The sequence below is a fragment of the Salvelinus alpinus genome, chromosome 21 (genome assembly GCF_045679555.1).
Source record: "Salvelinus alpinus chromosome 21, SLU_Salpinus.1, whole genome shotgun sequence".
NCBI classification, from domain to species: domain Eukaryota; kingdom Metazoa; phylum Chordata; class Actinopteri; order Salmoniformes; family Salmonidae; genus Salvelinus; species Salvelinus alpinus.
Window position 1 is genome coordinate 35,484,316 of NC_092106.1, and position 13,111 is coordinate 35,497,426.

Below are 13,111 nucleotides of genomic sequence, written 5' to 3' on the forward strand. Positions count from 1 at the left end.
ATCCATGGTACAGTTCCAGTCTTCATTATGAGGTACTACAGTATTAGGGGACTATAATACAGATGGATCCATGGTACAGTTCCAGTCCTCATTATGAGGTACTACAGTATTAGAACACTAGAATACAGATGGATCCATGGTACAGCTCCAGTACTCATTATGAGGTACTACAGTATTAGGGGACTATAATACAGATGGATCCATGGTACAGTTCCAGTCCTCATTATGAGGTACTACATTACTAGAACACTAGAATACAGATGGATCCATGGTACAGCTCCAGTACTCATTATGAGGTATTACAGTATTAGAACACTAGAATACCGATGGATCCATGGTACAGCTCCAGTACTCATTATGAGGTACTACATTACTAGAACACTAGAATACAGATGGATCTATGGTACAGCTCCAGTACTCATTATGAGGTACTACAGTACTAGAACACTAGAATACAGATGGATCCATGGTACAGCTCCAGTACTCATTATGAGGTATTACAGTACTAGAACACTAGAATACAGATGGATCCATGGTACAGCTCTAGTACTCATTATGAGGTACTACAGTACTAGAACACTAGAATACAGATGGATCCATGGTACAGCTCCAGTCCTCATTATGGCGTTCCACCTCATACAGTACTTTAGTGATGAATGAGCAGATTGTGGTTCTGTACTGTACCTTCAGCGTAGGCCTCTCGTTTCTGGAGCCCTGGGTGGCCCGCTGCAGGGTGCTGTTTCTGCTTCTTAGGAGGCCTCTTATGCATGTTGGCCGTGCTCATGTTACTGTCTGTGGACGGGGGGCTGCCAGGACGGTGGCCTGAGGGGGTCATTTGGTACTTTCGCGCTGAAGGGAAAGACACATTTGGTAAGGCACATGAAACCATGAAAAGGTTTTCCCCCTATCAAAGGGCTTGCAGAATAAGGGAATGATATTGATTCAAAGTTAATGTGCTCATGATCTTGTTTTCTACTGTTCTTGATAAAATGACATCACAATATATGTGCTTACCTCCGGGGCCTCCCTCCTGGCCTTGCGTGGGGTTGGGGTACTTGGCCACCTTGAGGCCTGCGTACTCCGCAGCAGCCGCCACGGCCTGGGCGAAGTCGGCGTCTGTGAAGAAGGATCCGTCTGAGGAGCTGATGGCGCTGGAGCGTCCTGATGAGGCGTTGTCCTCCTCGGAGGCTGAACCCCAGCCGTTGATCATGGAGCCCGTCACAGAGCTCTCCAGGTCCCCCACGCTGGAGGCTGGGGTCTGCTCCAGGCCCCGCAGCAGCAGCCTCCTGGTGTGCATCTGCTGGGGGTGGTGGGGGTGGTGAGGGTGGTGAGGGTGGTGAGGGTGGGTGTGGTGGTGGTGCACCTTGGCCACCTCTGCGTCTGTCTCATCCCCTTCCTCCTCCTCTTCCTCCAACATCTCCTCCTCCTCCTCCATGCCATCTGTGTCCAGGGACAGGGGGCTGGAGATGTAGCCGTAGGTGTGTGAGGGGGAGATGGGTCGGGGAGGGGGGCTCACTGCATGGCGTCTGAAACAGCAGGAGACATGTTCTTCATGTAGGGTATACCAAATCAATTATATCAATTAAATTACAAATCATGACAGAATTTTTTGCACAGACTTTTAAAATCATTACTACAGTAGGTAACATCAGTACTAATCCCTCTTGGATTTCTTCACTTTTTATTGTTTTACAGAGAAGGATTAAAATTGCTTTATTGTAAGTATTTGTCAATGATCTACACAAAAGATCACTGACAAATAAAACACTAATATACCTTGATGAGATAAGTACAGGATGCATGTTTTAGTGCCTTGTTGAGTACATGATGCATGTTGTATTGCCTTGTTGAGTACATGATGCATGTTTTAGTGCCTTGTTGAGTACATGATGCATGTTTTAGTGCCTTGTTGAGTACATGATGCATGTTGTATTGCCTTGTTGAGTACATGATGCATGTTTTAGTGCCTTGTTGAGTACAGGATGCATGTTTTAGTGCCTTGTTGAGTACATGATGCATGTTGTATTGCCTTGTTGAGTACAGGATGCATGTTTTAGTGCCTTGTTGAGTACAGGATGCATGTTTTAGTGCCTTGTTGAGTACATGATGCATGTTGTATTGCCTTGTTGAGTACATGATGCATGTTTTAGTGCCTTGTTGAGTACAGGATGCATGTTGTAGTGCCTTGTTGAGTACAGGATGCATGTTTTAGTGCCTTGTTGAGTACAGGATGCATGTTTTAGTGCCTTGTTGAGTACAGGATGCATGTTGTAGTGCCTTGTTGAGTACATGATGCATGTTTTAGTGCCTTGTTGAGTACAGGATGCATGCTTTAGTGCCTTGTTGAGTACAGGATGCATGTTGTATTGCCTTGATGAGTACATGATGCATGTTTTAGTGCCTTGTTGAGTACAGGATGCATGTTGTAGTGCCTTGTTGTGTACAGGATGCATGTTTTAGTGCCTTGTTGTGTACAGGATGCATGTTTTAGTGCCTTGTTGAGTACAGGATGCATGTTGTAGTGCCTTGTTGAGTACAGGATGCATGTTTTAGTGCCTTGTTGCATACAGGATGCATGTTGTAGTGCCTTGTTGAGTACAGGATGCATGTTTTAGTGCCTTGTTGTGTACATGATGCATGTTTTAGTGCCTTGTTGAGTACATGATGCATGTTGTATTGCCTTGTTGTGTACAGGATGCATGTTTTAGTGCCTTGTTGAGTACATGATGCATGTTGTATTGCCTTGTTGAGTACAGGATACATGTTTTAGTGCCTTGTTGTGTACAGGATGCATGTTTTAGTGCCTTGTTGAGTACAGGATGCATGTTTTAGTGCCTTGTTGTGTACAGGATGCATGTTGTAGTGCCTTGTTGAGTACAGGATGCATGTTTTAGTGCCTTGTTGAGTACAGGATGCATCTTAGGGCCTTGTTGAGTACAGGATGCATGTTTTAGTGCCTTGTTGAGTACAGGATGCATGTTTTAGTGCCTTGTTGAGTACATGATGCATGTTGTATTGCCTTGTTGAGTACAGGATGCATGTTTTAGTGCCTTGTTGAGTACAGGATGCATGTTTTAGTGCCTTGTTGAGTACATGATGCATGTTGTATTGCCTTGTTGAGTACATGATGCATGTTTTAGTGCCTTGTTGAGTACAGGATGCATGTTGTAGTGCCTTGTTGAGTACATGATGCATGTTAGGGCCTTGTTGAGTACAGGATGCATGTTGTATTGCCTTGTTGAGTACAGGATGCATGTTGTAGTGCCTTGTTGAGTACAGGATGCATGTTTTAGTGCCTTGTTGAGTACAGGATGCATGTTGTAGTGCCTTGTTGAGTACAGGATGCATGTTGTATTGCCTTGTTGAGTACAGGATGCATGTTTTAGTGCGTTGTTGAGTACATGATGCATGTTGTATTACCTTGTTGATTACATGATGCATGTTGTAGTGCCTTGTTGAGTACAGGATGCATGTTTTAGTGCCTTGTTGAATACAGGATGCATCTTAGGGCCTTGTTGAGTACAGGATGCATGTTTTAGTGCCTTGTTGTGTACAGGATGCATGTTGTAGTGCCTTGTTGAGTACAGGATGCATGTTTTAGTGCCTTGTTGAGTACAGGATGCATCTTAGGGCCTTGTTGAGTACAGGATGCATGTTTTAGTGCCTTGTTGTGTACAGGATGCATGTTTTAGTGCCTTGTTGAGTACAGGATGCATGTTTTAGTGCCTTTTTGAGTACGTGATGCATGTTTTAGTGCCTTGTTGAGTACAGGATACATGTTTTAGTGCCTTGTTGTGTACAGGATGCATGTTTTAGTGCCTTGTTGCATACAGGATGCATGTTTTAGTGCCTTGTTGTGTACAGGATACATGTTTTAGTGCCTTGTTGCATACAGGATACATGTTTTAGTGCCTTGTTGAGTACAGGATACATGTTTTAGTGCCTTGTTGAGTACAGGATGCATGTTTTAGTGCCTTGTTGTGTACAGGATGCATGTCTTAGTGCCTTGTTGCATACAGGATGCATGTTTTAGTGCCTTGTTGAGTACAGGATGCATGTTTTAGTGCCTTGTTGCATACAGGATGCATGTTTTAGTGCCTTGTTGAGTACAGGATGCATGTTTTAGTGCCTTGTTGTGTACAGGATGCATGTTTTAGTGCCTTGTTGAGTACAGGATGCATGTTTTAGTGCCTTGTTGCATACAGAATGCATGTTTTAGTGCCTTGTTGAGTACAGGATGCATGTTTTAGTGCCTTGTTGTGTACAGGATGCATGTTTTAGTGCCTTGTTGAGTACAGGATGCATGTTTTAGTGCCTTGTTGAGTACAGGATGCATGTTTTAGTGCCTTGTTGTGTACAGGATACATGTTTTAGTGCCTTGTTGTGTACAGGATGCATGTTTTAGTGCCTTGTTGAGTACAGGATACATGTTTTAGTGCCTTGTTGTGTACAGGATGCATGTTTTAGTGCCTTGTTGAGTACAGGATGCATGTTTTAGTGCCTTGTTGAATACAGGATGCATGTTGTATTGCCTTGTTGAGTACATGATGCATGTTAGGGCCTTGTTGAGTACAGGATGCATGTTGTATTGCCTTGTTGAGTACAGGATGCATGTTGTAGTGCCTTGTTGAGTACAGGATGCATGTTTTAGTGCCTTGTTGAGTACAGGATGCATGTTGTAGTGCCTTGTTGAGTACAGGATGCATGTTTTAGTGCCTTGTTGAGTACAGGATGCATGTTTTGGAATATTTTTATTCTGTATATTTGATTCTGTATACTTTTCACTCTGTCATTTACATCTAATTTAACAATTATTTAAAACATTTTATTTTTATTCAATTTTAGTTATTGTTACTTGTATTTTAGTTTACATTTGTAGAATATTATTTTCACTTTGACATTATGGAGTATCTTGTGTAGATCAATGACAAAATAAATCACAATTAAATCTATTTCAATCCCACTTCGTATCACAATAAAATTGGAAAAAATCCATTGTTGGTGAATACTTATTATACCCACTGTATATCAGCCAATCAAAGTCCATTTCATCCAGTATAACGCCTTCCAGTACCTGCGTTCGTGTCCAGAGACCATGCTGTCTGCTGTGTCTTGGAGCATGGGCTGCAGCTCCTCCTGGGGCGAGGGGGTGAGGGTGGCTGTGGACTGGTGGCTGTAGGACACCGCGGCGGGGGACGAGGCAGCGCCTCTGACGGGGGGAGTGGGACCCCTCTCCATCTCCTCCTCTTCCAGTTCGTCTGGCTGCAGGTACATGCGGGAGGGGGGCAGGGAGCACTGCATATCTGGGTCATAACTGTCAACACAGGGAAACACGCTGGTTAGTTGGATGTCACTCAATGTGACAATAACATTCATATCTTGAACAATGTAGCTCGTACATATTCATGTTGTGCTGCTACCAAGGTAGACATGTAAAGGAAAAGGTTTGACATGAACCTAGCATTGATACACAATAGAACAAAAACCCTTAGGGTAGATTTGACTCTTTCAGTAAATGAAAGGAAAGAATAAAGTGGCAGGGAGGTGTGAGTGTGTGTGTGTTGACATGTCCCACCTCTCATCCATGGACAGGGAGTACTCCTCCATGTTGTGGCAGGGTGTGTGTGTGTGTGTGTGTGTGTGTGTGTGTGTGTGTGTGTGTGTGTGTGTGTGTGTGTGTGTGTGTGTGTGTGTGTGTGTGTGTGTGTGTGTGTGTGTGTGTGTGTGTGTGTGTGTGCGTGTGTGTGTGTGTGTGGACATGTCCCACCTCTCGGCCATGGACAGGGAGTACTCCTCCATGTTGCGGCAGGGTGTGTGTGTGTGTGTGTGTGTGTGTGTGTGTGTGTGTGTGTGTGTGTGTGTGTGTGTGTGTGTGTGGACATGTCCCACCTCTCGTCCATAGACAGGGAGTACTCCTCCATGTTGCGGCAGGGAGGTGGGTTAGCAGGGGGAGGAGGCAGTAGGTCAGCCCAGTTCATTGTGCTCTGTTTGGGTAGTTTGGGGGTGCGCACTCCCTTCTTTTGACCTTGACTCCCTGCAAAAACATGAACAAAGAACTCCTTCAGTCAGAAACATGTAGAAACACACCCCCACTCTCACATCGTTCTCCGTCTCTCAACCATCTACATTATTGATGCTCGTTAAATCAACAGAGAAATTAATAAATCAACAGCAGATCAAAATGTAGGAACAAACAGGGCTAATTTCAGTGAAAGGTTGACACGGATAAAAAATATATCATTTATACATGAGAGCATGTCGGCTAGTAGCATCCCCTCTCTTTATGGACACCACAAAAATGCACCACGTACATTACCTCTCAATTTGTAATTCATGCCAGTCATGCCATCAAAAACGCAGTCATTTTTCAACTGTAATGTTCCCCATTGCCAAGAGAAAATAGAAAATGTGAAAGAAATTACAAAACATCTGAGGCCAATTAACAGCAGCCAATATGAATGAGAAGCCAATGAGCTGTGAGCTCAGCGAGCACAGAGGGCTGCTCTTTAACGAGCTGAACTTCATATACAATATCAGAATGGATCCTGGGCGTTATGGAGGCAGTGTTGCATGCCCTCTGGAATGTGTGTCATTAGTCCTTGTCCAGAAACAAACACTGCATATCTGATGAGATTATCCTCCACTTTGCAGGAATGAAGGGGACGGTAATTCATGTTTGTTTAATTCATGTTTTGTCTGAGCAACAAGGAACAGTCTAACTAATCTAACTAGGTTTTTCATTTTCTGTTAGAAGCACATGGGATTGAAAAAACTGACTGGAAACTGACGAAGACCAGAAACAGACAGGAAAGAAGAGACTGGAAACACACAGACTGCAAACGGACACAGACTGGAAACAAACACAGACTGGAAACACACAGACTGGAAACAGACTGGAAACTGACTGGAAACACACACAGACTGGAAACAAACACAGACTGGAAACACACAGACTGGAAACAGACTGGAAACTGACTGGAAACACACAGACTGGAAACAGACTGGAAACTGACTGGAAACACACAGACTGGAAACAGACTGGAAACACACAGACTGGAAACACACAGACTGGAAACTGACTGGAAACACACACAGACTGGAAACTCATGCCTGGGATGTTTTACATTTTCCCTCCACTGAAGGCATTTTAATTTCTCTTCAAGATACTGACATGGAAATTAATCAAAATAACAATTTTAAAGCATCATGCATTATATTATTACTCCCACTACAATGTATTGCTTTTGAGGAAAATAAGGACGGGAAACAACAACAAAAGTGATTCACTAAACATCCACGCAGTAAAACACCAACCATATGGCTGTGGATACTGATTACCCCCCGTTCCCCACTCTCTCACCGGAGGTGCTGCTGCTGCCATGGTCAGAGCTGTTGTAGGAGCCCACGGTGTGGGCCTCGTGGGCCTGGTTATAGGGGATGGTGGTAGCCATGGGACTGTCCCCTCCTCTGTAGTGGTCTGGTAAGGGAGAGGAGGAGGATGGTAAGCATGAGGAAGGTGGGCAGCATATACTACATTACCGCATTAGAAAAGTATAGATAGCCTTTGGAAATGAAGGGGACATTATGATATCAAAAGATCCATAGAGACTGTTTGAGTGTAACTGACTAATGATCACAGTTGGGCTAACATAAGAGATAACAATGTAACAACACATCTAAATAATGATCTTAACCAGCGATGTGTTAAAATGTGTGTCATACACCTCTAATAAGTTGAAATGTAAGTTGAAACTGTCTCAATAAACAGTCCGGTGGATGCTGTCTTCCTAAGAATGCTGAGAGAGAAGACATGCAATTTCTGTTCCATACAAGAGACCATGACGAAACTGAAAACGGTGTCACTAAAGTAGCAGCTATTTTCTGCAGGTAAGAAGAAGGTGACGACAGTTTAGTTCAGTGCCTGTCAGATCCAAAATAAATGGTTCTCTCTCCTTCAGATACCTGAGACCTGGAGAAAATACTTACAGCTGTAGCTATGAGACTTGACCAATGAAGAACAACCCAGACAGTAAAGACAGCAACTCAGGCCTGACCCATAATGTAGAAGTGAGATGTTATATGAACACAGAGAGGAAAGTTAGGAGTTAGGAAAATGCATCGTAGACAATGAGAGGGAGACTGATGATGCTCTCTATTCATATGACTGAATGGGGGCAGCAGGGAAGCCAGTGAAAAAGGAACATTCTTCAGCATGGTGGGCCCATCCACAGGGAGAAAAGGAAAGAAAGAAGGGAAGAAAGAAAGATGGAAGACGGTTATGGTTTGACCTCCTAATCTCCACTGATTCCCACCACACACTCACCCTTGTTCAGCTTGTTCTGCTCCATGATGTTATACTGGTGGAGCTGTGAGGTCATTTCCTGTTGCTTCTGCTCCTGAACAGGTGTGGGTTTCCAGCCGTGTTTCTCGTTTGTCTCCCCTCCCCCCCCTCCACTCCCTCTGTCTCTGTCTGTGTTGATGTTGTTTCCCAGGATAGAAGACTGAATGAGCTGTGTGGTGGCGTACGGGGTGGGCTGTCCACCCGGCCCAACGAAGCGTCCGTCCTTCAGGTTGGGGCTGTTGAAGGTCTTCATCTCGTTGATCTTGTTGGAGAGGTCCACGTCTACGTACACTCCTCCCTCAGGCACCATCAGGTTGGTCTGCTTGCTCTCCATCTGGTTGTTATAGTTGGCGATGCAGTCGGCTGGATAACATAGGGGCGGGTGCAAGGTGAAAGGTTTAGTCAAAGACCGGACTTGCTTCTATAGCTAGGTTCAGAAGAAGAGGTTTGCCAAGTGCATGAATGGCACAAATGGCATTGTATTCAGTTGTATTCACTGGCATCATACTCCGTAAAAAAATAAGCTGAAAAGATGAACATTTCAGAATGACACAGAAATAAATCAGCCCGAGTCATTTGTACCTTTCAACAGATCACTGTGCCCTCAGTCTAGACATATATATATATTTCAGTGCAAACTACAGTTCATTATGTACGTCAACTATCCCTATCTGGTTCAGGTGAGTGACTGGAGCTGTATTATACTTCCACTGTCTGCTCTCTCTGTCTTTCTGTCTCGATAATGTCTTTGTCTCATCCACAGCTCAACGTGTTTGTCATGTCTATTCTCCACGTCAGACGCCAGGCGAGCAGGCTTTGCTCATTGAGAAGAACAGTGGAACATGTCTGTATCAGAAGGAAGCGTGCAGCAAAGAGCAGAGCTCCACTGACAGATCCAATTTTCTCTGGCTCATAAAATATTCAAATCCTCCAGCAGATCTGAGAGCCAGCCTTGCGGTAAATATCAAGGATGGCTACAGTTAGAACAACCGAGCGCACGTGAACCTTACATTTACAAGAACCGAGGGATATCTGAGGCACTTCAGAGGTAGATGTGGAGAAAGGGCCCCTATGTGTTAGATAAAGGGACATTAACTCGTATCCCTCGGCTCTGTCACCTAGCCGCTGATCCTGTTAAACCTTCACAGGGTTTAGGTTGGCCACACAAAGCAGCCAGCACCAGGCATGCTCCTTACTGTCTTACACATGCAGTGAGTGAGAAGTGCTTTTAGCATGTCATCCCTTCTCAAACAAACTCCCAGATTGTCATCAGAACCAATGTTAGGGAAAAGTTAAACACACCACGGAATGAAAAGTCGGATTAGGTTTTCTTGTGTTGACTGTGATGGGTAACTTTAGAAGATGGGTATGTATTTTATGGGTACAGTGTTTCTTTGTCCTTGAGTAAGTTGCTTAACCCAGGGGAAGCACAGCACTTAGTACAACAGAACATCTGCTACACTAGGATTGTGTGTAAGCCTGTTTGGTTGAAGCCAACAATGTAAATGAGTCAATGAGTGGGTAGGAGACACTACACTACTGTACTATCTGTCAGACGCTACAGCTGGAGAGACACCTGCCGCGTGTCCAAACAATTGTTCAAACGACTACTGTATACCCACATCTCTTTTACTTTAGTTCAACTTCTAAGCCTACTGTATATCAAAGGGAGGTTCAGGGCTGGGGTCCACGTTTCGTAGTTAAGTCCTACTTATGTGTGTATAACCTCAAATCCTTTGTCCCCACCCTGCACCAAGAGACATACTTTACCCCCCTCTACCAGCTGTTGACCCTCTTTCTCTGTAGAGTGTGAGTACTTAGCGCTCTTTTGTGTGTGTGTGTGTGTGTGTGTGCGTGTGCGTGTGCGTGTGCGTGTGCGTGTGTGTGTGTGTGTGTGTCTTTGACTTCAGAGCCAAACTCAATCCCTATTGTTTATAGAAAGTACTGCTGACTGAGAGGCCACCTGGAGGTGTACCATAACCCTCCCTCCCTCCGTTACTGTCCATCTCTTCTGCTCTCTTTACTCTCCTCCCAACTCCCTCGTTCTCTCTCTTTCTCTGTCCAATTTACTTCCCCTCTACTTTCTCTCTCCATTTATCTCTGTGTATGCTACATATCCTCCCTCATTATTATTTTTCCTCCTTTGTTCCCTTTCTATCTATGCACTCTTCCAGGTATCTCTCCATCTCTCCATCTCTTCATCCGGTGTTGGCTGCAGTCTGCAGTCCTGCCCTGATCTCTACCACTCCTCCACATTTCTAAAATAACTGAGCACTTAGTGGAAATGACATTACAGGCTATAACAACAGTATGGAAATTAGCAGAGCAATTGGATTTGCAGCAGAGTAAACCCATAAGGCCCATCCAGCGTGCTCCTTTTATTTCCTGCCTAAAACCGGCCCGCTTTAACCTGAAATAAATCAAACACATATACTCCTACTCCTAAGCCTCCCGTAAGGTTTTTTCTTATAGAGACCTCGCGAGGAGAGAGGTAAGAGAGAGAAGTCTCAAGGGAGCTAACCCAGATATGGGATTTGACTTCTCTCTGTTTTCTACCGACTAGGTCCGCTCCTTTTTATGATTCTTATCCATGCTTTGCTTTGAGAGCAGGGTGTCATGTACCCCAACAATCTGAGGGGGCACAAAGTACGTGAGAATGGCTGGGTGTTGGTCCAGAGGGGGACTAGAATTGAGCATTTTTCAAACACCTGAAACAGCTTTTTCCTGCAACCATAATCATTATGCTTAATTCTATGTAGAAATGAATGTATATTTTTCTGCATATCTAAGCATACCTTTTGAGCTGTCTGTATCCTCCTGACTGGTAGTTCTTTAAAAAAAGTATATGCTTCTCTGCATCGCTGCTAAAATATTGAAAGGAATGTGAGTCTTATTCAGTACATTTAGTAATTGCTTGCTTTTCTGAAGTCTACCAAACTGATTCTTCTTGGTAGCAGGTTATGAGATTGGGAATCTATCTGGGCTAGCTAAAGCCAACTTCAGAAAATTGCTAAGTGGCTAGTAGTATTACACAGAACAAACTAAAACAAAACATATATATATATATATATATTTAACAGTGTGCCCCTCTGCCACTATGGATAAGTTTTATCAGTACAGTTTCTGTTTGGGTGAGTTGTTCCAGTGTGTAGCGTACTCACCTGGGCGGCTGTATGTAGCCAGGTTGCTGTCACTGCTGCCCTGTCCTGCGGTGCAGCAGTTCATGCTACAGTCGTTGTGATTGGAGCAGGAGTTGGGCCAGGTATCAGCCAACCAGGGCTGGGTAGCAGACTCCCCAATGTTCAGCAAACCTGGCCTGGAAGGATGGGGCACAAAACAGCCAACGCTGACTAACAGTGGAACATGCTGCACCACTATAGCACAGCAAGAATTCATATTGATATGACTAACAAGAACATGTCATGTAATGAATGGGGTTTTAGGCAGATCGATGGGGATTCACTCAATTCCAGTTTGGTATACTGAAATGATCCCTATAGCTAGGCATTAGGTTGTTGTTTTACAGAAATGATCTCTCCCTCTCCTTCCTGCTCCCTGCTCCATTGGCCTTACATTAGAGGAAAGCTCAGATAAATAGATGATGTGCTCTTGACTTGTCCATGGCCGATGACACTGTTTCACTGAGCGATAGAAAGCCAGACAGGACTCACTCCCAGTGATGGAAAATGCACGTCCACTTACGTCCACTCCAAAACACTCACTGAACCACCAACGCTCCAGCAAACCACCAAACACTCACTGAACCACCAACGCTCCAGCAAACCACCAACACTCACTGAACCACCAACGCTCCAGCAAACCACCAACACTCACTGAACCACGAACACTCCAGCAAACCACCAATTTTTTATTTTTATTTTACCGTTATTTTACCAGGTAAGTTGACTGAGAACACGTTCTCATTTGCAGCAACGACCTGGGGAATAGTTACAGGGGAGAGGAGGGGGATGAATGAGCCAATTATAAACTGGGGATTATTAGGTGACCAAGATGGTTTGAGGGCCAGATTGGGAATTTAGCCAGGACACCGGGGTTAACACCCCTACTCTTACGATAAGTGCCATGGGATCTTTAATGACCTCAGAGAGTCAGGACACCCGTTTAACGTCCCATCCGAAATGCTCACTGAACCACCAACACTTACTGAACCACCAACGCTCCAGCACACCACCAACACTTACTGAACCACCAACGCTCACTGAACCACCAACACTTACTGAACCACCAACGCTTCACCAAACCACCAACACTTACTGAACAACCAACGCTCCAGCAAACCACCAACACTCACTGAACCACCAACACTCACTGAACCACCAACACTCACTGAACAACCAACGCTCCAGCAAACCACCAACATTGAAAGTACTGAACAGAACTGTCACGGACATCTCAACTTACCCACTAAGTGCTTCAGAACAGAAGAGGAGTGCAGTAGGATATCCATCTCCTGTCCTGGTTTCTATCTACGTTACACCATCTGAACTCTCTGCTGTCTGAACAGACTACCGGCTCTCTGCTGTCTGAACAGACTACCGGCTCTCTGCCGTCTGAACAGAATAGCTGCTCTCTGCTGTCTGAACAGACTACCGGCTCTCTGCTGTCTGAACAGACTACCAGCTCTCTGCCGTCTGAACAGACTACCAGCTCTCTGCTGTCTGAACAGACTACCAGCTCTCTGCTGTCTGAACAGACTACCGGCTCTCTGCTGTCTGAACAGACTACCGGCTCTCTGCTGTCTGAACAGAC

General features: G+C 44.7%; 1 protein-coding gene across 3 annotated transcripts in view; it reads right to left on the bottom strand.

Moving 5' to 3' along the window:
- Window positions 1-13,111, bottom strand: part of LOC139548284 (roundabout homolog 1-like) — a 407,179-nt gene that overhangs the window by 19,251 nt on the left and 374,817 nt on the right. For all 3 annotated transcript variants that reach the window (XM_071357866.1, XM_071357867.1, XM_071357868.1), the window contains 7 exons: window positions 11,503-11,657; window positions 8,324-8,704; window positions 7,361-7,477; window positions 5,890-6,034; window positions 5,075-5,314; window positions 1,015-1,526; window positions 685-849 (listed from right to left, as the gene is read on the bottom strand). In XM_071357866.1, coding sequence (XP_071213967.1) covers window positions 685-849; window positions 1,015-1,526; window positions 5,075-5,314; window positions 5,890-6,034; window positions 7,361-7,477; window positions 8,324-8,704; window positions 11,503-11,657 — 1,715 coding nt within the window. The remainder of the gene's footprint in view (window positions 1-684; window positions 850-1,014; window positions 1,527-5,074; window positions 5,315-5,889; window positions 6,035-7,360; window positions 7,478-8,323; window positions 8,705-11,502; window positions 11,658-13,111) is intronic.